Source organism: Sus scrofa, chromosome 12 (genome assembly GCF_054392235.1).
Source record: "Sus scrofa isolate SSC_HxYL_T2T_F1_AM1 chromosome 12, Sscrofa_HxYL_maternal_Yorkshire_Landrace_v2.0, whole genome shotgun sequence".
NCBI classification, from domain to species: Eukaryota; Metazoa; Chordata; class Mammalia; order Artiodactyla; family Suidae; genus Sus; species Sus scrofa.
Window position 1 is genome coordinate 18760569 of NC_139394.1, and position 24370 is coordinate 18784938.

General features: G+C 40.9%; 1 protein-coding gene across 9 annotated transcripts in view; it reads left to right on the plus strand.

Annotated features, from left to right (window-relative positions):
• Nucleotides 1–24072, plus strand: part of GJC1 (gap junction protein gamma 1) — a 34105-nt gene extending 10033 nt beyond the window's left edge. For 3 of the 9 annotated variants that reach the window (XM_084982512.1, XM_084982510.1, XM_084982509.1), the window contains exons 2-4: nt 16006–16193; nt 16786–16861; nt 18368–24072. In XM_084982512.1, the coding sequence (XP_084838638.1) occupies nt 18388–19578 (1191 nt within the window). In that variant the 5' untranslated portion in view covers nt 16006–16193; nt 16786–16861; nt 18368–18387 and the 3' untranslated portion in view covers nt 19579–24072. 9 annotated transcript variants of the gene reach the window in all.
• Nucleotides 24073–24370: the final 298 nt, after the last annotated feature.

Here is a 24370-nt window from a genome sequence, read left to right on the forward strand (position 1 = left end):
TGGCAATAACTATGCATTTCAAGGGAACATTGAGTGTGTTAATTTTCTGTGTTGCTTTTGGACCATTTTAGAGCTAAGTCTTTAAAGGAATGAGAAGAGCAGCATTGCACTAACTGCTGTGTAAGCTATGTTAGAGTACTACTATCTTTTGATGGATCCTTACTAATTAAGAATTACCCTCTAGTCTCATCATTCCTGAATTTTATTTTACTATATTTTACTCTGGGGTGGAGTTTTATATAAATTCTGGTTTGGACCCCATAACGCAAGAGGGTGTAGTAATTGTACCAAAGATTCTATGAGATAGTTAACTTTTCTGTGATATATTCATTACTTAATTAGGTCTTTATGAATGTAAAATATGTATGTATGCAAATGTTATGAAATTCGTATCCTGACCTACTTTATAAATTTCTCTTGAGGCTTTTGTTTTATAAGAAAGCTTTGCCAACTTCATTATAACATGTTTGTTGTAGAAAATACTGAAAGCAAATAGAAGAGAAATCATGCAGGATTTCCCATCGTGGCTCAGTGGTTAACAACCCAACTAGTAACCATGAGGTTGCGAGTTCAGTCCCTGGCCTTGCTCAGTGGATTAAGGATTTGACGTTGCCGTGAGCTGTGGTGTAGGCTGTGATGTAGATCGCAGACAAGGCTCAGATCTTGTGTTGCTGTGGCTTTGGTGTAGGCCGTAGGCTACAGCTCCAATTAGTCCCCTAGCCTGGGAACCTCCATATGCCGCAAGTGCGGCTCTAAAAAAGAGAAACCATCCCTAGGCCATTGTTAATGTTGGTGTGTTTCCATTCGGGCATATTACATTACTGGGAGTTTTTGTGTTTGGTTTTCTGTCTCTTTTCTACATACGAGCATTTCCCCACATACTAAAATATTAAAATATTCTTTGAAAATAGATTACAAATTGGCAGGCTTTATTCAGCCAATGACATCTGCCTCAATATTACTAACATTTTTTTTCTATTAGTTGCTAACATGGGGAAAAAAAGGAAGTAGGTAGCAGTGTGTAAATCGATACAACTGATTCAGGAAAAGTACTAACCTGCTAAAGCTGCATATTTGTAGTCTACAACTGGCAATTCTGGGTTAGGGTTAGGGTTAGGATATTCTCCAGAAATGTACATATATTAACCAGAAGAGACATTTGGTATGTTCACAGTAGCATCATTCATAGTAGCTCCAAACTGGAAACTGCTCACATGCTCATCAGCAGTGGAATGGATAAGTTGTGGTATATCCACACAATGACCACCTTTAATTTTAGGATATTTTCATTCCCTGCCCAAGGAAACCCCATACCTGTTACCAGTCACTCCCTACTCCTGCCCATCCTTCTCAGTCATAAACAGCTGCCAATCTACTTTTTGTCTCTACAGAATTATAGACATTTGAATCTTGTGGTCTCTGTTCTAAAATATGATTTTTAATGGTTGTATAACATTTCATCTTAGAGAGTATATCAAATTCTGTAAAGTTATTTTATTGGGCATTAATTTAAGCTAAAAGATGTATAAAACACTTTAAAGTTTCTGATAAATATTATCATGATGCCTTCCAGGAGGGTTGTACCAGGCTACCCTCACCGTCAGTGGATGATAATTTTTTTTTGCCACCCCACAGCATATGGAATTCCTGGGCCAGGGGTCAGATCTAAACTGCAGCAGAGAACTAAGCCACAGCTGCAGAAATGCCAGATCCACTGTGCCAGGCTGGGGCTCAAATGCGTGTCCCGCGCTCCCAAGCTGCTGCCAGTGCTGTTGTTATCGGGAGCTCCTGATAATGGTTTTTTTTTTTTTTGGCCAGTTTTATATTATGACCTTAGTCATAATGGAAATGTTATATGTTTATTTTTTTCTTAGACATGTTCATTTTCCTAGACTGACTGTTGTTCCGTTTATTTGATCTAAGCTTAAGCTGTTTTGGACAAGTGTACCAATGCTGTCCTTTTCTAAATGAAGACTACCACTTACAACGCATTGTGAATGAATGTGTTATCCGTGTTCCCCATACTTCTCTCCAGCTGGTTCCTGAAGGTTCTTAACATTCAAATAGAATGGCTTTTTGCCAGCACAAATTGACACTTAACCCACAATAGTGTATTTTGTTTTCTTGTTAGTTAATAGAGCCGAGATTTCAAACTTTCTCTTCTTTATTTTATAATTTGATTTACAACAAATTTTATCTTATGTTCCTCAAATATTGTCTATAGCCGAGCTCTTTTGAAAAACAGGTTGTTTTCATGTTTGTAATATGGAGATTACTGTTTGTAGTACGGAGATTAAAGCCACTATAATGCTTTTGCTTAGAAATTGTCACTAGCTAGTTATTAAACATCTATTATCGTTCATGCAGAATTAACTTCCACTTAAAATGTTCCAGTTAAACAAAACTTCATTGTAAACCCTTTAATTGATTCCTTGTCTCTGCATATAAAGCAGTCTCATTCAGGAGTGTGAATCATTAGCACGATTCTTAGTGGATCTCTCGGCTCATAATCTGGGGCTAAAACTTACAGCACTAATGGCTTGAACCTAGCCAGAACCCAGACTGGGGCTTGAACCCACAGTTTTAAATTAGAATCACTCACCCGGTGTCTGAACTCACTGAAGTTCAGGTTGTTCATGCCTCCACTCAGAAGGAATCCAGCAAGAAACAAAGTAATAGACAAGAAACAGATTTATTAAGATAGGATGAGTGTGAGAGATGCCAGGGGGCAGCCAAGGAGGCTCTGCTGTAGTTTTATCATCCAAGGGGAGCTGGGATTGGAAAAGACCGCCTCTTCCTTTCTGGGAGTAGTTCCTCCTTGGTATCCAGTAAGGTGTGTATTCAAATCAGCAGAATGGTGGTCCTCAAACTCCTGCCTTTAGTCTAAATCTGCATTAAGGCCTGTCTCATCCCCGACCCAGTGACCTGAGACAATTCACACACCTCCACTAGTCAAGCTTGTGCTGATGGCTTTCTTGAGCAATTATTAACTCACAGTGGTCTCCCAAAGTCCCTTACTGGGACTTCCACACCTACCTGTGCCTACTCCATCCCTATCAGGATGACCACGTAGGTAATACTTTAGAGTCATGGTGAGTCAGTATTGAAATTTTTTAGGTTAGTTCAACCACTGTTTGGGAAATGCCTTTTTGAAAATTTGACCTTATTGTTTAATATCACTGCAGATACTTTTCATCTTTCCTGTCCCTAGAGTTCTGAGTTCTACATAATTTGTTGCTTGTCTTATGAATAGCACTCTGCCTAATTTTCATCAGTTGTTAATAGAAAGGGCCTTAGCAATAATCTAATCTAATATTCTTCACTTATTTCACAAGTGAAAAAACGGAAATACTGAAGTGCCTGTTAGAATCTCTTAGCTCAAGTTCAGTTCTTGCTCTTTCTCAGTTTTACAAAATTCAGGGTTGGAATCATTTTTCCAGAATATGAGTTGAGTTCATCCTGAATTTTTTGTTTAGAAAAGAAATTAAGGAGTTCCCATCGTGGCGCAGTGGTTAACGAATCCGACTAGGAACCATGAGGTTGCGGGTTCGATCCCTGCCCTTGCTCAGTGGGTTAACGATCCGGCGTTGCCGTGACCTGTGGTGTAGGTTGCAGACGCGGCTCGGATCCCGCATTGCTGTGGCTCTGGCGTAGGCCGGTGGCTACAGCTCCGATTCAACCCCTGGCCTGGGAACCTCCATATGCCGCGGGAGCGGCCCAAGAAATAGCAACAACAACAACAACAAAAGACAAGGAAAAAAAAAAAAAGAAATTAAGATTTTAAAATATTGTCTACCTAATATAGACTTTGGGGGTTGGGTTTTTTAATTTTTTTAATTAGGAGATTAAAACTTGGCTCTGACCCATTTGGATTTGGTTGTTGCATTTGCCAAACATTTAGAATAGCACAACTTATCTAAAATTTTTTAATATCCTGGTTATTTTACTTTAGTGAACATTAAAAAATTGACAGAGGACAAGTCATATGTTTCTTTAGCTGGTGATCTGAAAGTCTTGGGAGCTTTTTTTTTTTTAAACATGAGTCTCTGAGAGACTTTTCCAAAGATATATATGAAAGTGGTATTTTTGGATTAACTGTTTTTGAGGCCAAGATTATAGTAAAGAGATTGTAATGGAAAAAATGAATCAGATAAACTGGCAAGTAAAGCATTTCCCCGTAGTCACTGTGCTGTAAAATATGTTTAAGCTTTAACAGATGATTCCAGTTGCTTACTTCCTCTAGTCTGTTGCACAGCGTATATAACGTTAAGCGCTTCTTAAATTACAACTGTAGTGTTTATTGTTTTGGCCGCCCCTCAGCATATAGAGTTCCCAGGCCAGTGATCAGATCCCAGCTGTACTTGCAACTGCAGCAACCCCGATCCTTTAACCCACTGTGCCGAGCAGGGATTGAACCTGTGTCCTGGTGCTGCAGAGACAGACACTGCTGATCCCATTGCACCATAGTGGGAAATCCTAGTTTTTCGTTTTGCGGGGGGGGTTTGTGTTTAGTTTTTCTGCTGCACTTGCAGCAAACGGAAGTTCCTGGGCCATGGATTCTGTGAGCCATAGCTGCACCTGCACCACAGCTGGGGAAGCACAGGATCCTTAACCCACTGCAATTCCATTGCAGGAATTCCTAGTGGGGTTTTTGTTTGTTTGTTTGTTTTGTTTTTAAAGTGTTTGTTGGAGTTCCTGTTGTGGCGCAGCGGAAACAAATCCGACTAGGAACCATGAGGTTGCGGGTTCGATACCTGGCCTTGCTCAGTGGGTTAAGGATCTGGCGTTGCCGTGAGCTGTGGTATAGGCTGAAGGCGCAGCTTGGATCCCGAGTTGCTGTGGCTCTGGCATAGGCTGGTGGCTACAGCTCTGATTTGACCCCTAAGCCTGGGAACCTCCATATGCCGCGGAAGTGGCCCAAGAAATGGCAAAAAGACAAAAAATAAGTAAATTTAAAAAAAAAAAAACTTCTTATAGTTTGTTGTTGTTGTTTGGCTGCAGTAAGCAGCTGCTTGGTGTGGGATATCCATTCCCAGACTAGGGATTGAACCCAGGCTGCAGCACTGAAGGACCTAGTCGGAAGCACTAGACCACCAGGGAACTCTTCCAAGCTTTGCTTCTTAAAATATATATTAAAATCATAAGTATATTAATAAGTTATTGTTAACAACTTAAGTGTCTAACCATAGAAGATTTGTTAAATTCTGATTCAGTGGACCTGGGATTGGGAGTTGGGTAAGTAGGACGAGGGAATCGGCATTTTTAGCATGTGCTCTGGATAATTCTGATGACGGTGGTCTGTGGACCACATTTGAGGAACATTTACTCATCATTACTTACATGCTTTAATTTCAGGTTCCATGGTGTGCTAAGGCCCTCTGCAAACTGGTCTTTGACTTCTCTGTTCAGCCTTCTCTACAGCTACTTCCCCAACAATCCTCCATCATGTTCCAGTCTCAGAGCCTTCTTGTGCAACACTTCACTCACTCCATTATCTCCATCTGCCTTGCCTCTACTTCCCACCCCACTCTGCCTGGTGAAACCATACCCATTCTTCAGAGACCCACTTGTCTTCTGCAGTAAGCTTATACTTTTTTTTCCCAGCTTTATTGAGGTATAATTGACGGCTTAGACTTTTTAATTTATAGGACTTATTAAATTTCTCTTTTCCTTCTCTGAATATTTTCACATTCTGTGCATTTATACCATTCATTGTATTCTGCCCTGAAATGTGATTGTATTAGTGAACATATTTTAAAACATATTTTATATTTTCTACCTCCTATAAATTCATTTAGACCTTCAGTTAAATATAGCACACATTCATTGAGTTATTTTTATGTCCTGAGGGCTGAGAGAATTAAAAAAAAAAAAAAGTTCCCCTTCAAAGAATTCATATTCCAGAAGAAGAAACCAAAACCACTAACCTTGACTTAATAGAGTAAGTCCTGGAGTTCCTCTGGTGGCTTAGTGAGTTAAGAATCAGGTGTTGTCACTGCTATGGCTTGGGTTGCTGCTGTGGCAAAGGTTCAGTCCCTGGCCCAGGAACTTCCACATGAAGTGAGTGTGGCCCAAAACAAAAGAATAGAGTGAGTCCTGATGTTGGTGAAATGAGAAATTATTATGGGCTTTTTGAGGAGGCGATTAAGTTGGGAAAGTCAAGAAAACTTGAAGTGACCTTTGAGCTAGATCCTAAAGGATAAAAAAACTTCCGAGTAGGAAATTGTGAAAAGACTATAAAGTAGAGGAAAATCAATGAGCACAGATGCAGATTTATTAAATCATTCAGTTAATAAAGTTGTTCTAAGTGCCAGGGATAGAAGAACAAAGTCCTTGTTTAAATTCTATTGGGGTGACAGATGGTGAACAAATTAAGATGTAAGTGTTTTAGGGGAGTTCCTGTTGTGGCTCAGTGGTTAATGAACCCATCTAGTATCCATGAGGATGCAGGTTCAATCCCTGACCTCACTCAGTGGGTTAAGGATCCAGCGTTGCCATGAGCTGTGGTGTAAGTCACAGAGGCTTCTCGGATCTGGCATTGCTATGGCTGTGGCGTAGACTGTCAGCTGTAGCTCCAATTGGACCCTTGGCCTGGGAACCTCCATATGCCGCAGGTGTGGCCCTAAAAACACACCAAAAAACGTGTTTTAGGTAATGTTGAGTGCTCTGAAGGAAAAAGGAAGGTTAAGGGTGTAGAGAGTGATAGAAGAATATTATTGTAATATAATGCGTAATGAGACAGCTTTTCACACCTATAAGGATGCCTTTTATTTATTATTTGGCCATACCCATGGCGTGCGGAAGTTCCCGGGCTAAGAATTAAAGAACAATATTATCGTTATAGCGATAGAAGAATATTGGTGAGGGAGGTCCTCACCACAGGAGGTAGCATCTGAAAAGCGGTATAAAATGAAGTGAGGGAGTAGCATGTCCAGGGGAAGCGGGTTCAATGGAGGGAAACAGGAAATATACATGTAAACATATATCGTGTAAATTGATGTAAAATATAAAGATGATGTTCTGACTTTTGGCTAAAACAAGTAAAGTGAACTTTTTATAAAACATTTAATTTCTTAGAAATATTCGGGGTTTTTTTTTTGTTTGTTTGTTTTTTTGGAGTTCCCGTCGTGGTGCAGTGGTTAACAAATCCAACTGGGAACCATGAGGTTGCGGGTTCGATCCCTGCCCTTGCTCAGTGGGTTAACGATCCAGCGTTGCCGTGAGCTGTGGTGTAGGTTGCAGACGTGGCTCGGATTCCACGTTGCTGTGGCTCTGGCGTAGGCTGGCAGCTACGGCTCCGATTGGACCCCTAGCTTGGGAAACTCCATATGCCACGGGAGCGGCCCAAGAAAAGGCAAAAAGACCAAAAAAAAAAAAAAAAATTGTTTTGTTTCCTTTTTTTGGGCTGCCTCGTAGATTATTGCGTTCCCAGGCCAGGGATCCCATCCGAGCCAGAGTTTCTACCTGCACCGCAGCTGTGGAAACACTGGCTCCTTTAACTCACTGTTCCTACCCTGGGATCAAATCTGCGTCCTGGTGCTACAGAGACACCACCTGATCCCATTGCGCCCAGTGGGAACCCCAGAATATTTAAGTTTTTTTAAACAATGAAAAGTTTGCAGGCCTTCCCATGCTGGCTCAGCGGTGAGCGAACCTGATTAGCATCCATGAGGACGCAGGTTCCATCCCTGGTCTTGCTTAGTGGGTTAAGGATCTGGCATTGCCGTGAACTGTGGTGTAGGTCGCAGATGCAGCTTGGATCCGAGTTGCTGTGGCTCTGGCATAGGCTGGCAGCTACAGCTCCAATTGGACCCTTAGCCTGGGAACCTCCACATGCCTCCGGGGCAGCCCTAAAAAGTCACAGACACAAAAAAAATTTTGCAAAAGGATTTCTTTAAAAATCTCAAGCAGGCTGGAGTTCTCTTCATGGCTCAGTGGTTAACAACTCCAACTAGGAACCATGAGGTTGTGGGTTTGATCCCTGCCCTTGCTCAGTGGGTTAAGGATCCGGCTTTACCATGAGCTGTGGTGTAGGTCACAGACGTGACTTGGATCTGGCGTTGCTGTGGCTGTGGTGTAGGCCAGCAGCTACAGCTCCAATTAGACCCCTAGCCTGGCAACCTCTGTATGCCACAGGAGCGGCCCAAGAAGTGGCAAAAAGACAAGAAATAAAATAAAATAAATAAGTAAAAATAGGGGAGTTCTCATTGTGGCACAGTGGAAATGAACCTGACTAGTATCCGTGAGGATGCAGGTTGGATCCCTGGCTCCGCTCAGTGGGTTAAGGATCCAGTGTTGCCGTGAGCTGTGGTGTTAAGTCACAGACATGGCTCGGAATTTGCCTTGGTGTGGCTGTGGTGTAGCCATTAGCTGTAGCTCTGATTCAGCCACTAGCTTCAGAATTTCCATATACCTCAGATGTGTCCCTAAAGGAGGAGGAGGGGAGTTAAAACCCACAGATTGATTTTTTCCCCTTATGTAATAAGCACATAAGTATATACACTTATAGAAGGAGTTCCTGTCATGGCTTAATGGAAATGAACTTGACTAGCATCAGTGAGGATGCAGGTTCGATCCCTGTCCTCACTCAGTGGCTTGAGGAACCAGCTTTTCCATGAGCTGTAGTGTAGGCTGATAGCTGCAGCTCGGATTCGACCCCTAGCCTGGAAACTTACATATGCCTTAGGTGGGACCCTAAAAAGCAAAAAAAAAAAAAAAAAAAATCTGACTGCACCAGCTTGGGTTCGCCACAGAGGCGTGGGTTCTTTCCCCAGCCCATTAGTTATGTCACAACTACGGCTCAGATCTGATCTTTGGCCACACCCACAGTATATGGCAGTTTCTGGGCCAGGGATCAGATCTGTGCTGTAGTTGTGCCCTGTGCTCAAGCTGTGGCAACATCAGATCCTTTAACCAACTGATGGGCCACAACAACTCAGGATCTCTCTATTATTTGAAAAAGTTGTGAATTCTTCTGCTCTTGGGTAGGTTGTATACTACATGTTAGTTTATGCAAAGCAGTTAATAGTATTGTTTGTCTTTTATATGCTGTCTTTACTCTTAGTTCTATGCATTGTTTGGGGAAGAATATTGAAATCTTCAGCTATTAATTGGGAACCACTTTTTGCTTTATCTTTTGAAGCTCTGTTAATATGTATATAAACGTTTGGAAATTTTATGTCCTATTGATGAAGTGATCCCTTTATCATTGTGAAGGGACTGTCTTTATTTCAGGTAATCTCTTTGAGGCCTTTATTTATTTATTTATTTTTGTTTTTTGCTTTTTAGGGCCACACCCGTGGCATATGGAGGGTCCCAGGCTAGGGGGTCTAATCAGAGCCACAGCTGCCGGCCTACACCACAGCCACAGCAACCCCAGATCTGAGCGGAGTTTGTGACCTACACCACAGCTCAAGGCAATGCCAGATCCTTAACTCACTGAGTGAGGCCAGGGATCAGTCCCAAAACCTCATGGTTCATAGTTGAATTTGTTTCAGCTACACCACTATGGGAACTCTGAGGCCTTATATTTAAAGTGGGTTTCTATAAGCAGCATAAAGTTGGATCTTGTTTATTTAATTCAGTCTGAAAATCTGCCTTTTAATGAGAATGTTTAGACCATTTACCTTTTTTTAATTTATTTATTTATTTTTTTTTTAGGGCTACATCTGTGGTATATGCAAGTTCCCAGATGAGGGGGTCAAATCAGAGCTATAGTTGCTGGCCTGCACCACAGCAATACAGGATCCGAGCCACGTCTGCAGCCTGCACCACAGCTCACGGCAATGCCAGATCTTTAACCCACTGAGCAAGGCCAGGGATCAAACCTGCGTCCTCATGGATGCTAGTCAGATTTGTTTCCACTGTGCCATGACAGGAACTCCTGTGTCATGTTCTTAAGCCACTGAGCCACAATGGGAACTCCTAGAACATTTAGATTTAATGTGATTATTGATATCGTTGGGTTTAAAACTATCATAATCCTATTTGTTTTCTTCTCTGTCTCATCCTTTTTTTTTTTTTTGTCTTTTTGCCATTTCTTGGGCTGCTCTTATGGTATATGGAGGTTCCTAGGCTAGGGGTCTAATCAGTGCCGTAGCCACCAGCCTACGCCAGAGCCACAGCAACGTAGGATCTGAGCCGCTGCGTTTGCGACCTACACCACAGCTCATGGCAACGCCAGATCCTTAAGCCACTGGGCAAGGCCAGGGACCGAACCCGCAACCTCATGGTTCCTAGTCGGATTTGTTAACCACTGCGCCACCACGGAAACTCCTCATCCATTTTTTAATAATTCCATATTATATTCTTTGTTGTCATATCACCTATAACATTGTTTTATTTTAATGGTTGGTTTAGGGTGTTAGTGTATCCATCTTTAACTTATCACAGTCTGTTCAAGTAACATTAAGCCACTTCTTATAGTAATCTTACAGTAGTACAGTTCCATTTCCTCTTTTAGCCTTTTTTATTACTGTTTTCATACTTTCTCCTCTATATAAATGTAGGCTGTCTTTTATGTTTATGTATTCTTCATTCCTTTTCAGATTAAAATTTCCATTTGAAGTCATTTTTCTTTTGCCTAAAAAACTTTTGAAAAGCCTTTTTATTCTATCTTACTTTTTAATAACTTTATTGAGCCGTAATTATAGCAGTAAGTCATGCATATTTGAAGTATACATTTTGGTGAGTTTTGACATGTATACACCTGTAAAACCATCACTACAGTCAAGAAGATGAACATACTCATCTTATCCAAAACTTCTTCCCACCTTCTTTGTAATTCGTCCTTCCCATCCCTCCCTGCACCGCACCCGCAGCTCATTCATAGACTGCCACTGATCCGCTTTCTGTGGTTAGAGATCAGTTTGCCTTTTCTAGAATTTTATATAAGTAGAATCATACAGTGTGTGCTTTTCCTTTTTTTCCCTGACTTTTTTTTTTTTTTTCTTTTCCCTTTTTAGGGATGTACCTGTGGCATATGGAAATTCCCAGGCTAGGGGTCGAATCAGCGCAGCTGCCAGGCTTTGCCACAGCCACAGCAACGCCAAATCTGAGTCATATCTGTAAGCTGACCACAGCTCATGGCAGTACCCGGCCCTTAACCCACTGAGTGAGGCCAGGGATCAAACCCTCATCCTCATGGATACTCTTTGGGTTTGTTACCACTGAGCCGCAATAGGAATTCTTATTTACGGTGTTTTTGAGTATATGTCTTTGTATAGGTTTTTTAATGGTTGCTTTGGATATTACATTGTATACACATAAGGTACTGCCATCACTGGTGTTACATCTTACGGATTTCAGTTAAGTACAGACACCTTACCTCCTTTTACATCCCTTTACGCTCCCTCCCCCATTTATAAGGGGAGTTCACTGTTTCTTAAGGCTGCTTATTCTTTTTTTGAGGCAGGCTGATACAGTGGAAATCTCGGAGGGAAAAAAATGCATATATATATATATATATATATATATACACACATATATATATTTATATATTTTTATATATGAGATTGCAGTGAAAAGTATAAAGCATGTCCATAGGAATGCATTTACTCGTTTGTCGAGTGTTTATTTAGCACTTTTAAAATGTCTAGTCATTGGGCTAGATGCTAGGGAGGCAGAGGTGAAAGATGCATCTTGGGAGCCCCCAGTACAATTGAGGTGATAACAAAAAATTGTAGCAGCCTTGGCGGTGACAGTAATCATGGTGCTCGTCTTGAGACCAGGCACAGCTCTGAGCACGTCATGTGTATACCATCTGTGCATCTCCCCTTTAACAAGCATTGTTGCCCCTGAACTGAACTTACTAACTTTCTCTGGACCCTATTCCCAATGCCTAAAGAAGATAGCCTTTAAGGGAAATCATTTTTGTTGAGACACTATTTTTCTAGGTTTTTGTTTTTTGTTTTTTTTTTGTCTTTTTGCCTTTTCCAGGGCCGCTCCCTCGGCATATGGAGGTTCCCAGGCTAGGGGTCTAATCGGAGCTGTAGCCACCGGCCTACACCAGAGCCACAGCAACGTGGAATCCGAGCCGCGTCTGCAACCCACTGAGCAAGGCCAGGGATCAAACCTGCAACCTCATGGTTCCTAGTCGGATTCGTTTAACCACTGTGCCACGACGTGAACTCCTATTTTTCTAGTTTTATTCTTCTCTTCCAGCTTCCAGGAAACGTTGGAGTTCTTTGGGGTTTTTATTTTGTTGTTTGGGATGGGGGGGCTTTGTTTTGTTCTCACTTTCAATTCATTCTCTGTGTAAGATCTTAAACTCTGAAACTTCCCACTTTGATCTTTATGAATGAACTTTATCATTTAGTTTAATTCTGATCGCAAAGTTTGCGATAAAGTGCCCTCTTCATCACATGGGACCTGAACTTAGTTCCAGCTGTAATGTAATTCTTTACTAGTAGTTAAAAGCCCAGACTTTGGAGCAAGAGTGACTGACTTCAGACCGTAACTTCACCTCTTAATAACTGGATGATCTTAGCCAACTTTTTTTTTTTTTTGATAGCTTTAATGCTTTGCCAGGCAAAGGGGGACACAATGGGCTTATGCCTTCAAAAACTTAAACTTTCTGGACCTCATTTCTATGCTTTTTTTCTTTCTTTCTTTCTTTCTTTCTTTCTTTTTTTTTTCTTTTTTTGGGCTGCCCTGTGGAACATAGAGCTCCCCGGCCAGGCATCAGATCTGAGCCACAGCTGTGGCAATGTGAGATCCTTGGGCTGGGGATCAAACCCTTGTGCCAGTGCTCCCAAGACATTGCCAGTCTGTTGTGCCACAGTAGGAACTCCTCCTCATCTTTAAAATGAATCTTTATTTGTCTTCTCAGGGCCATACTCTCGGCATATGGAGGTTCCCAGGCTAGGGGTCTAATCCGAGCTGTAGCTGCCGGCCTACACCACGGCCCAGCAACACAGGATCTGAGCCATGTCTGCAACCTATGAGCTGCGTCTGCAACCTACACCACAGCTCACGGCAACACTGGATCCTTAACCCACTGAGTGAGGCCAGGGATTGAACCGGCAACCTCTTGATTCCTAGTCAGATTCGTTTCCACTGCGCCACAACAGGAATGCCCTAAACCACATCCTTAACCCACTGAGCAAGGCCAAGGATCAAACCTGAATCCTCATGGACACACTGTGTTGGGTTCTTAACCCAGTGAGGCACAACGGGAACTCTGATCCTATGAGTTTTATTTACAAAAAAAGAAATGCAATAAACTTTGACTTGGTCCTGTTAAGATGTAGCTGATAGAAAACTTCACATATGACGAATTTGGGAGGGAATTACATAATTTATTGCCATGTTGACACCAAGTAATTTTTAAAATTCTGTTTTCTAGTATAAGTCAAGGTAGATTTATTTCTAAGTTTAGTTATTTGGAAAATAGACTAATAATAGCACATTTTATTTCTATCCAGTAAATGTTATATAAGCAAACATGATTTTCTAAAGTACGTGCTGGGTGGGAGGAGAGGATCAAGAATCCAGAAGAACCCAACTGGTATCCATGAGGATGTAGATTCAATCCCTGGCCTTGCTTAGTGGGTTGGATCCGGCCTTACTGCAAGCCTCAGCATAGGTTATGGACGCAGCTCTGATCTGGTGTTTCTGTGTAGGCTGGCAGCTGCAGCTCCAATTGGACCCCTAGCCTGGGAACTTCCATATGCTGCAGGTGTAGCCCTAAAAAGCGAAAAAAAAAAAGAGAGAGAGAAAAATAGTTCACAAAGGAGGAGGAATATAGGGGAAGTGTATCCTGCTATATTGAAAATATACAAAGTGATGTAATTTTGGAGTACCGTTTTCCATCTAGTGAAGTAGCATAACAGACAATACTGATGAGGTTGAGATGAAATTGCCACACATTGTAAATTGTTAGGACCTTTTTAGAAAACCAAATGCCAGTACAGAGCAAGAACCAAGTAGATTTACATTTCTCATGTCTGAATAATACCACTTCCTAATATTTGTCTATAGATAAATTCAACCAAAGCATAAAGGATATATTCAAGAAGATAGTAAGTGTCAAAATACGTATACATCAGTTGAGGCTTTCCTAGTTAGCAAAAAATGTTTAGGTGTTTGGCATCCCCCACCTCTTAGCACTTCTCATCATGTGCTCCCATGTCATTTTCCATTCATAGATAAGAGTATGGAAGTGATTTTTTAACTTTTTCATGAGAACCATTCACAGGTTAATTGCGCGCTCTCACTCCCTACTCTGTAACCAAGTCTGCTGAAACGGACATCAGAGAAGACTGTCCTGAATTCTTAGGCTTCTGGTTGTAGAGCAAAAAAACGCTTCTTAGGAAAGGGAATTTTAGTGGAACAGAAGAATAGTATAAGACCACACTTGGCAGGGACACATTTCTGCTTAAAAATATCAATTCCAGAACCCACTGTTCTACGCAGTTTTTCTTCCCTTCTCACACTATCTCTCCCTCTTCCTCTTGAACTTCCACCATCACCACCACCACTACCTCATTAGAATAGTGTACTCTGATATTTAAGCCTTTCTCTTTCTCTCCTTCTTGCTTTCCATCTGTCTTTTTTTTTTTTTTTTTTTTCTCCTTAGGGCCACACCCAAGGCCTGTGGAGGTTCCCAGGCTATAGGGGTTGAATCAGAGCTGCAGCCACTGGCCTATACCACACACAGCTCATGGAAGTGCCGGATCCTTAACCTACTGAACGAGGCCAGGGATCAAACCTGGATACTCATCACGTTTGTTACCACTGAGCCACAATGGGAACTCCTCTTTTTTTTTTTTTTTTTTTTTTGGCGTGTGGAAATTCCTAGGCCAGGGATTGAACCTGCACCACAGCAGTGACCCAAGTTGCTGCAGTGACAATGCCATGTATCCTTAACCCCCTACACCACTGAAACCTTTCTCTTAATGCTTAAGAGAAAGGAAAAGGATTTGGAAAGGGAAGAGTATCAAAAACTTCTGATGGCTCAGCAGATCAAAACAGTGGTGGTGTTGCCATTCTGTTTAAGAAGCCCATGGTTATTTTAGAAAATTTGCCCATCACCCGTTTTTAGGAGATGCTGAAGTTACATTACTATACACATCATGTATACTCAAGGTTTGGTATAGGGTGCTATGGCATTTATAAATACTCTTGGAAAACCAGGCTCTAAGGGTTCAGCGTTGCCTAGGCCTGCAGCTTAATCAGTATGTAGGGTGTTTCTGGGTATGTTCAAATGGCTGCTTTATAACTTAACATAAGCTTTGAAGGGCCTATTACACATTCCTCCCCCCCAAAAAAAAGTTAGATTATTATATGACAGGCTGAACAGTTGAGAAATTATCTCACAGCAGTAATTATTTTAAAAGATATTAAAAAAAGATAACCATTTGTCTTTTGTATGGATGGAGGTGTAGAGGATGAGTTTTCTAATTAGGTAACAATTGCACCTTCATAATTTTGGCATATTGGAACAAATCACATTTCCAACCTGAGGGGAAAAGTCCTCAGATGTGGTGTTTAGACTTGTGGATCTGAATCATTAAGAGGGCCTCTGTTGGAAACTTGGCTTGCATCACCATTTAAAGATTGCATATTGAAAATAAATAAATAAATAAATAAAGATTGCATATTGTTTACTTCTTATGTTGTGGGTATATAACTTGTATGTACAGGGGAAGTGGTAAGCTCAGTTGGATATCAAGACTGGAAATAAGAGTTGAACTTAAAGCCCAATGGTGAGGTCTTTGTGTGGCTGGATTTGTATGTAAATCTTGGTATGTGGATGTTATATAGTTGCCTGCACTTTTTCTTCTTCTTCATTGACCTTTTGGAAATTGTTCTTGTTTTTTTTTTTTTTTTTTTTTTTCCATGTATCTCCCCTGCCCCCCCCCAATTTTTTTATTAAGTTATCATGAATATATAACACTCGGGATTGCTTTACATTTATTAATTAAATTAAATGATAGTGAATGAGAATGATTCTTGGCCATAGCTATTCCAAAGTGGGTTTTTTTTTTGTTGTTTTTTTTTAAGGGCTGCACATGTGCATGTGGAGATTCCCAGGCTAGGGATCGAATCAGCTGCAGCTGCTGGCCTGTACCACAGCAATGCAGGATCTAAGCCACATCTGCGACCTACACCACAGCTCACAGCAACGCTGGATCCTTAACCCACTGAGCGAAGCTGGGGATTGAACCTGCATCCTTATGGATACTAGTCAGGTTGGTTACTCCTGTGCCACAATGGAAACTCTCTTATCCTATGTACGTTTTTAAGATCACAACACAGTTGCAGGTGTTTTCTTTCTATGAGCAGTTGAGTCTAAATCACCTCCTTTGGATATAGGTGTCTGAGTGACTGAGAGCCAGCTGTTGGGTGTTTTAACTAAACAGCTTGCTCCTAGTTGGCTGCTAAATCCCACTGAGAGGTTTTGGCTGCTCCAGAAAATGGAGCAGGAATAGAGCATGCAAGGTGAAGGTTTTTTTTGCAAGGCCTTTAGTGACCTGGTTTAAATTTGAGGTTTTCTGCTTTGGCTTTTTCCTGTAGGTACCAGAGTTCATCTGCTTCAGACTTTCAAGAATGACTCATCTTCCTGCCATATTTTCTTAGACTAAAATGACTTAAGAGTCTTCAAGGCACTCTCCTATTATATATATTAAGAGGAGAGAACAGTGATATTCAAACTCAGCAGTCTCATGCTGATTAATTCCTGTGGTACATAGAAAACTGTTTCTCCCTGAAGATGGAGTTATAGTAATTCATTGTTTTCTGTGAGAGGAAACTTACGACTTTCTCTTTTCTTTTCCCTTCCAGAGGGAATCTGGAAAAGTTGGAAGCAAAACATCGTTTCTCTAAGAAAATTTTGGATAGCAGAAATTCTGGATAACAGGTAAAGAGTGTATTTAAATTTCTTTGGTGGTGCTGATTATTACCTGTAATCTACAGAAGTACACCAGGGGAGGGAAGATGGAGAAGAGAAAGCTAGGTGTACTTTGTGTTAGGGGTTGCATTAGGGATTTTACATAATATCATTTAGATGGTTTCGTGGGAGGTTTTTGTTGTTGTTGTTTTGGTCTTTTTAGGGCCGCACCCGCAGCATACGGAGGTTCCAAGGCTAGGGGTCTAATCAGAGCTGAGCTGCAGCCTACACCACCGCCACAGCAGTGCGAGATCCGAGCCTATCCTGTGACCTACACCACATCTCACGGCAATGCCGGATCCTTAACCCACTGAGCGAGGCCAGGGATGGGACCCGTGTCCTCATGGATATTAGTTGGGTTTGTTAACCCACCGAGCCACGATGGGAACTCCCTCATTTAGATGGTTTTTACTAGGATTCTGGACATAGAACTAAGAATCTCAGAATAAATAAAATTATCCTCAGAATGTTGTTTTAAATGGATTTTTCTATTGATTTGATTTTGAATGTCATCACAATCCATCTGCAAACATTTTTTAACATCTACCATAAACAAAATACAGAAATACATATATATGTGTATGATTGGGTCACTTTGCTATCCACCAGAGAAGAAAAAAGAAACCTAGAATGCTAGAATCTGCTACACACTGCAGGCTAGCTAAGGAGTGCATTTGTAGTTTCTGTCTTTTGTTTTAGTTCGTGATCATTGCAAGTTATTTGCAGCTGTACCATCTCCTTAATTCTTTACTTATTTTTTTTTGGCCATGCTCACAGCATTCGGAAGTTCCTAGGCTAGGGTTCAAATGCACACCACAGCAGCAGCATGAGCCACTGCACTGACAATGCTGGACCCTTAACCTGCTGAGCCACCAAAGAACTCCTCGAAAAACTCTTTTTTTTTTCCTTTTTTTTTTAATTTTAATTTTAATTTTTGTCTTTTGAGGACCGCACTCACAGCATATGGAGGTTCCCAGGCTAGGTGTCTAATTAGAGCTACAGCTGCCGGCCTACACCACAGCTCACAGCAACGCCAGATCCTTAACCCACTGAGCAAGGCCTGGGACCGAACCCGCAACCTCATGGTTCCCAGTCGGATTCGTTTCCGCTACACCATGACGGGCCCTCCCTCATTTTTAATACTTGGTCACCAGGTCCAAATTTTAAGTTTCTGGAGTTCCTCTTGTGGCTCAGCGGGTTACAAACCTGACTAGTATCCATGAGGATGCGGGTTCGATCCCTAGCCTTGCTCAGTGGCTTAAGGATCCAGTGTTGCCATGAGCTGTAGTGTAGGTCTCAGCTTGGATCCCGAGTTGCTGTGATTGTGGTGTAGGTTGGAAGCTGCAGCTCCAGTTCAACCCCTAGCCTGAGAACTTTTCCATATGCCCTGAGTGTGGCCCTTAAAAAAAAAAAAAAATCGTTAAGGTTTTAGTGTTTGTTGATTTTCCTTTGGTGTTTTTTTTTTGTCTTTATCAGGGCAAACCAGTTCCGTCACCATGAGTTGGAGCTTCCTCACTCGTCTGCTGGAGGAGATCCACAACCATTCAACATTTGTGGGGAAGATCTGGCTCACTGTACTGATCGTCTTCCGGATCGTCCTTACAGCTGTAGGAGGAGAGTCCATCTATTACGACGAGCAGAGCAAGTTTGTGTGCAACACAGAGCAACCAGGCTGCGAGAACGTCTGCTATGATGCCTTTGCGCCCCTCTCCCACGTGCGCTTCTGGGTGTTCCAGATCATCCTGGTGGCAACGCCCTCGGTGATGTACCTGGGCTATGCCATTCATAAGATTGCCAAAATGGAGCACGGCGAAGCAGACAAGAAGGCAGCTCGGAGCAAACCCTATGCGATGCGTTGGAAGCAGCACCGAGCTCTGGAAGAAACGGAAGAGGACCATGAAGAGGACCCCATGATGTATCCAGAAATGGAATTAGAAAGTGAAAAAGAAAATAAAGAGCAGAACCAATCTAAACCTAAGCATGATGGCCGACGGCGGATTCGGGAGGATGGACTCATGAAAATCTATGTGCTGCAGCTGCTGGCAAGGACCATGTTTGAGGTGGGTTTTCTGATAGGGCAGTATTTTCTGTATGGCTTCCAAGTCCACCCATTTTATGTATGCAGCAGAGTTCCTTGCCCTCATAAGATAGACTGCTTCATTTCTAGACCCACTGAAAAGACCATCTTTCTTCTGATAATGTATGGTGTGACAGGCCTTTGCCTACTGCTTAACATTTGGGAGATGCTTCATTTAGGATTTGGGACAATTCGAGACTCGCTAAACAGTAAAAGGAGGGAACTGGAAGATCCGGGTGCTTATAATTATCCTTTCACTTGGAATACACCATCTGCTCCCCCTGGCTATAACATTGCCGTCAAACCAGATCAAATCCAGTACACCGAACTGTCCAACGCTAAGATCGCCTACAAGCAAAACAAGGCCAACATTGCCCAGGAACAACAGTACGGCAGCCATGAGGAGACCCTCCCCGCAGACCTGGAGACTCTGCAGAGGGAGATCAGAATGGCTCAGGAACGCCTGGATTTGGCAATCCAGGCCTACAATCACCAAAACAACCCTCATGGTCCCCGGGAAAAAAAAGCCAAAGTGGGGTCCAAAGCTGGGTCCAACAAAAGCAGTGCTAGTAGCAAATCAGGGGATGGGAAGACCTCTGTCTGGATTTAATCTGGCTGAGCTTAAAATCTGTGCTTCTCATAGTTTATGGTAAGCAGCAGCTCACTGAATAATGACTTCCATTGAGTAAACATTTGGCTCTGGTTGTCTTCAGGGATGCTGTTGGCTCGTGATCCAAGCTCAGGGGACTCTGAAGGTGGGGCTGGGACAAGGGGGAGAGAACGGGAAACACAGCGTTTCTGGACACACGTTCCAGCAGTAATACCGTCACAGAACTTTACATTTGTGTCTTCCAGATCTGGAAAAGAAAAGATATATTTAAATCACTCTTGTTGAACAGTTTTTGTATGTACAGTATTATGATACTTTTTTTTTAGTATGAGAACTTTTTTGTATTTGTACATTGGACTGCTGTAGTTACACTTTTATATTAAAGGGGAAAAAATCCTTGAGGTCATGCCTATTAGGCTAGTGTTATTATTTTGTTCAGCAAATTCTACCCTGGGTTTAAAGTTTTAATAGATGCTACACACCTAATAAAAGTGCCTCTTGTGTTGCAGGGAAGACTTCAGATATATAAGTAGCCAGAGGAGGATGAGTCAGTTCTCAGTCTTGGAAAGAAAGTCCACAGTTGATCTAATCTCTTTGACTTGAGAAATCTTTGAATCTCAATTCTTGTGCCCAGAGTTGTATCTAGTCTTTGAAAACCAATTTGTATTTACAAAGAAGAGAAGCGATTTCACTGCAGGATACCTTTACACATTAAGCCTCATCAGTGTATGCTTTGATGGTGTGTATACAGTCAGTTCTTCCAGAAGGCTGGTGCACAAAGCTGCCCTGATCCAGTAGCTGTGGAGACCCTGGCTAGAACTGTTACTGAGATTCCTCTATCACAAAATAAAGCCACACCTGAAAAATAAGCCCTGATAAGATATTTAGTTTGTGGACCTATTGATTTGCCTTAAATCTCTATCCGAAAACCTGCCTCTCTCTGGTTTCCTAAGAAGCCAGTGACGGATATTTTCTTTATATGTTAACAGTAAAAATACAGAAATTCCCTTCTAGGCTAAGATTAATCAAAGCTACTTATACTGCACATGGCGGAAAGCCTAAATTCAAATTCTCTATTTTTTTATAATTTACGTGGAACTTTCATAGTACACATATTTCTGCCAGTGTAGGTTTCTGTCTGAAAGACCAGTCAGACCTGGAATTCTATCTGTAAATAGACATAAAGAGAATTTCAGTATTTATTCGCTATAGGCGTTATCTTTTTGTCAGTGACAACCGTTAATGTTCACATAACACTTGTAGTTTGCAGTAGTATTTTATTGCCATTTTCAACCTCATGTTGGAGAGTTTTGCTCTCCTGTCATGTTCACACATCATTTGTTTTATAGTTTATGAGCTTCTGAGTAAGAGCTTGGTAAAGATTTAAAGGAGGGGGTATTTGCTTCACCAGGGAGCATTTCATTTGCGGTATCTCACTCTAACAGAAGTTGTTGCAAGCCATCTCCAACTTTGAAATTCCAAAAGTGTTATTCTTTTTATGTCTTAATTTTTAAATGTCAGTTTTCCATTATGTAGGAGGAGTCTAGAACAGCATCCTTTGTGCAGTTCTTTTTTTTCTTTGTTGTTCTCCATTGCATTTCTCACCCCCCCAAAAAAAAAGTTGAAAATTTAAGCTTAGTTCTAGCCATGCGTTTACCTTTATTTTGCTTTTTTTTAATCTGAAATTTTAGCCTAGAGAAGCTCCTCAGGATCTCTAAACACTTAAGCAAAAGGTAAACTCCAGTGAGGCTAAAGAGGAAATTTTGGAAAATGATTTATACATGTATGTATCCTGGATAATTAATCAGCATGCAGTTTCCTTCAAACCAGATGTTTAATAAGGAAATTCAAATAATTATTCTAAAACAGGCATTAAATATTTAAGTCTAGCTAGGATTAAGAACAACCAATTAATTCTTATGTCAGTAGAACTTAATGCATATTTCTTAATTGAAGGACAGAAAAAAACACCCGTACATTCACGTCCATCTCTTCAGAGCCTGAAGGAGAAGAGAGTGGCTTTGCCAGTGGAAAGATTGGGGATTTGAGAGTGATGGAGAGGGAAGGAGTCAAGCAGAAATGCCAGGCAGACATTTGGCGCCAGAAGCATCCACTTAGTTTCTACAAAGAGTGCCCCTGGTGTTTCATCTTGGCTTATTCTGATGAGAATGTTATCTTTTGTGTCTGGATAATTCTTCAACTTCCTGAAGTACATAGAAAGCTATTCTGAGTCACTTTGCATGTGTTAAAGTCTATTTTTATTCTCTTACTAAAGTTCCAATTATGACATAGGTTTCCCAGCTCTCACTGCTTTCTTGGTCCATTTCTTTCAGCCTTTGAACATGTGAGTTTGCCAAAGCCATTCTCCCCTAATAACATGTATGGACCTACATTAAGAAAACGTGTAGCTTAGCCCATTAACTGGGTCTACATTGAATCCATAAAAATGCTGTGCCAGTTAACTGCCCTGGACCTTACAGGTGTGTGTGTAAAATACCTGTCGGTAGTTTTTTCCTATCAAAAATCATATTCCGTTGAATTACTGTATAAGACCTGCTCTGTCATATGACATTTGCTTCTCGTAATAGAATTTGAGTGCTTAGTCCTTCACAAAGTACAATCAGGCTACGATCAACATGTTTATATTCCTTAACCTACTACTGGATTTATTCGGATGCGGTGTGTCCTTTGCACATCTTTGTTATTCTGAAGAGATTTGTAAAACAAACAGGCTTTTTTTTCTTGTCATATGTGAGGGAAGAATTAGATAACTTTTTCTCCTAAAGAAATGTTAATATTCGTTTTGTGGCTTCTTCTTTGCTTTATGACTTCGTTTTCCCTGTTTCTATATTTGTTTATTTAAAATCACAAGTGTTATTTCCTAAGAAGTCGGTTTTTCTGGTGATTTTCCTCAACTGATGTCTATAGAATTACTTTTGATAGAAATGAACTTTGCCATCTAAAAACAGTTCTCACAGGTTAGGGGCTTTCACATCTCTCTTGTAGAAGGACACCTGTATCTTTAAAGAGAAAAGTCGTCATTAGGTACCTTAACTGTCATGCCTTTGTGGTATGAAATTAGGCAGTTCTTTTTACCCTTCCAAGTTCCACAGCCACTTACCTCTCAAAAGTGTTAGGAGGTAGTTGGAGAAACTCTCTGGTACATGGCCAAATAAAAGGCCGACTCTTATTATTGGTGGTTTGAGCTTGGAGCTTCAGAAGAAATAGCTGAAAGAACTGTGTGATGTAGTAAGAGGTCCTTCAGTGCCCTTTATACCAGGAATCAGTGATTGTTTAAAACACTTAACTTGCTCTAAGCATTTATACCAAGAATGGACTTAAATGTTATTCCTATTAGTCATACCTTTGCTTTATCCGTTACATTTATAAATGTCCGTGTTTTATGCTGTCTCATTTAAAAGACAGTACACTTCTAAAAATAACACCTATAGTTTATCATAAAATTTTGGCCAGCCAGTTTTTGGTAAAAGGCAAGTATGTTATACTTGAACCTACTTCAAGAAATGCCTTTTTATAAAGGAAAGGTTTTACCCAACTGTGAAGAAAAGTACCTGAAGTCATAGACACACAGTTGCTGGTCATTTTGATTGGAAGGGTTCAGATATTAATTTTATCTTTATAAAATCATGTAATTTCATGAAGAATCTTACCACCCGAAAACAATAAAGCCCCTGTAGATATACAGTGCAGAGTTTTGAGAGTAACTATTTCAACTCACCTATATATCATAAATCTGTAATAATTCACAGTCACCATTAAATGTTAGAATCATTAGGTTGACTTGCATACTTGTCGCTCACTCTGGCCACGTATCATGGAGAATTAGAAGATTGTATTTGTTGTCTCTAATGCAGTTGTGTTCTATTGTTTTAATAATGATGTTAAGCAAGTTTGGTTCACGTACATTCCATGTTAATAATCATACTTTTTAAAGAAGCAGTCCACGTATTCCAAAATTCAAGAGTCCAAACAAAAGAAAGCCCTACTTGCATGTGAAATCTCTACAGAAATAAAAAGTAAACGAGTTCTGCATTTCAGGGTTGGCATGTCGAACCAGCAGAGACGTTGGGCTATATGCTTCCGAGATGGAAATGTTTTCCTTTATTGTACTCTCAATTGTGTTTCTTTAATAAACCTTACAGAAGTCTCTACCTCAGGCACTAAGTGTTAGATATGGTTAGCATACTGATACCGAAAAACTTAGCTAGGACTTCCAACCTTTTAAAATAATTTAAATGTAAAATTCAACTGTTAACCAGCAACTTATGTCATGTGATGTGCAGTTTGGATATTGTATGAACAGCTAAGGAATTACCTATTCTAGTGCCAAAGATCACTCGTTGCTAATTTTGTTCTGTATAGGTGATGTAAATCTTTACGGTGGGGACAGACTCTGTTCAGGGCCTTGTCTCTAGGAAGATTTTGTCAGTTCCAAATGTTTCTGTCAGTTGCAAATACAGTTTAGAAGATTCATTTGTGGTCTGTGCATCTTTTTCCAAACTTGAAAACTCAGCTGCCAGGAAATATCATATTGAGGATTTTACCCCAGCCAGTCTTTGTAGAAAATAGCGCCAAAGAGCTTAGTGGTTTACATAGAAAACCTGATATGAAAATCTCTTCCTGTACATTCACCTGTAAGTTGATCTCAGTGGGAATACATGAGCAGGAAATTTTCCAAGTAGAGGTTTCAGCTTAAAGGATGCCCTTTTTCATAGCTGGGTTAGAACTTTGCTGGGATCACTATGGCTGGGTGGATTCGCGTGTTTGAGCA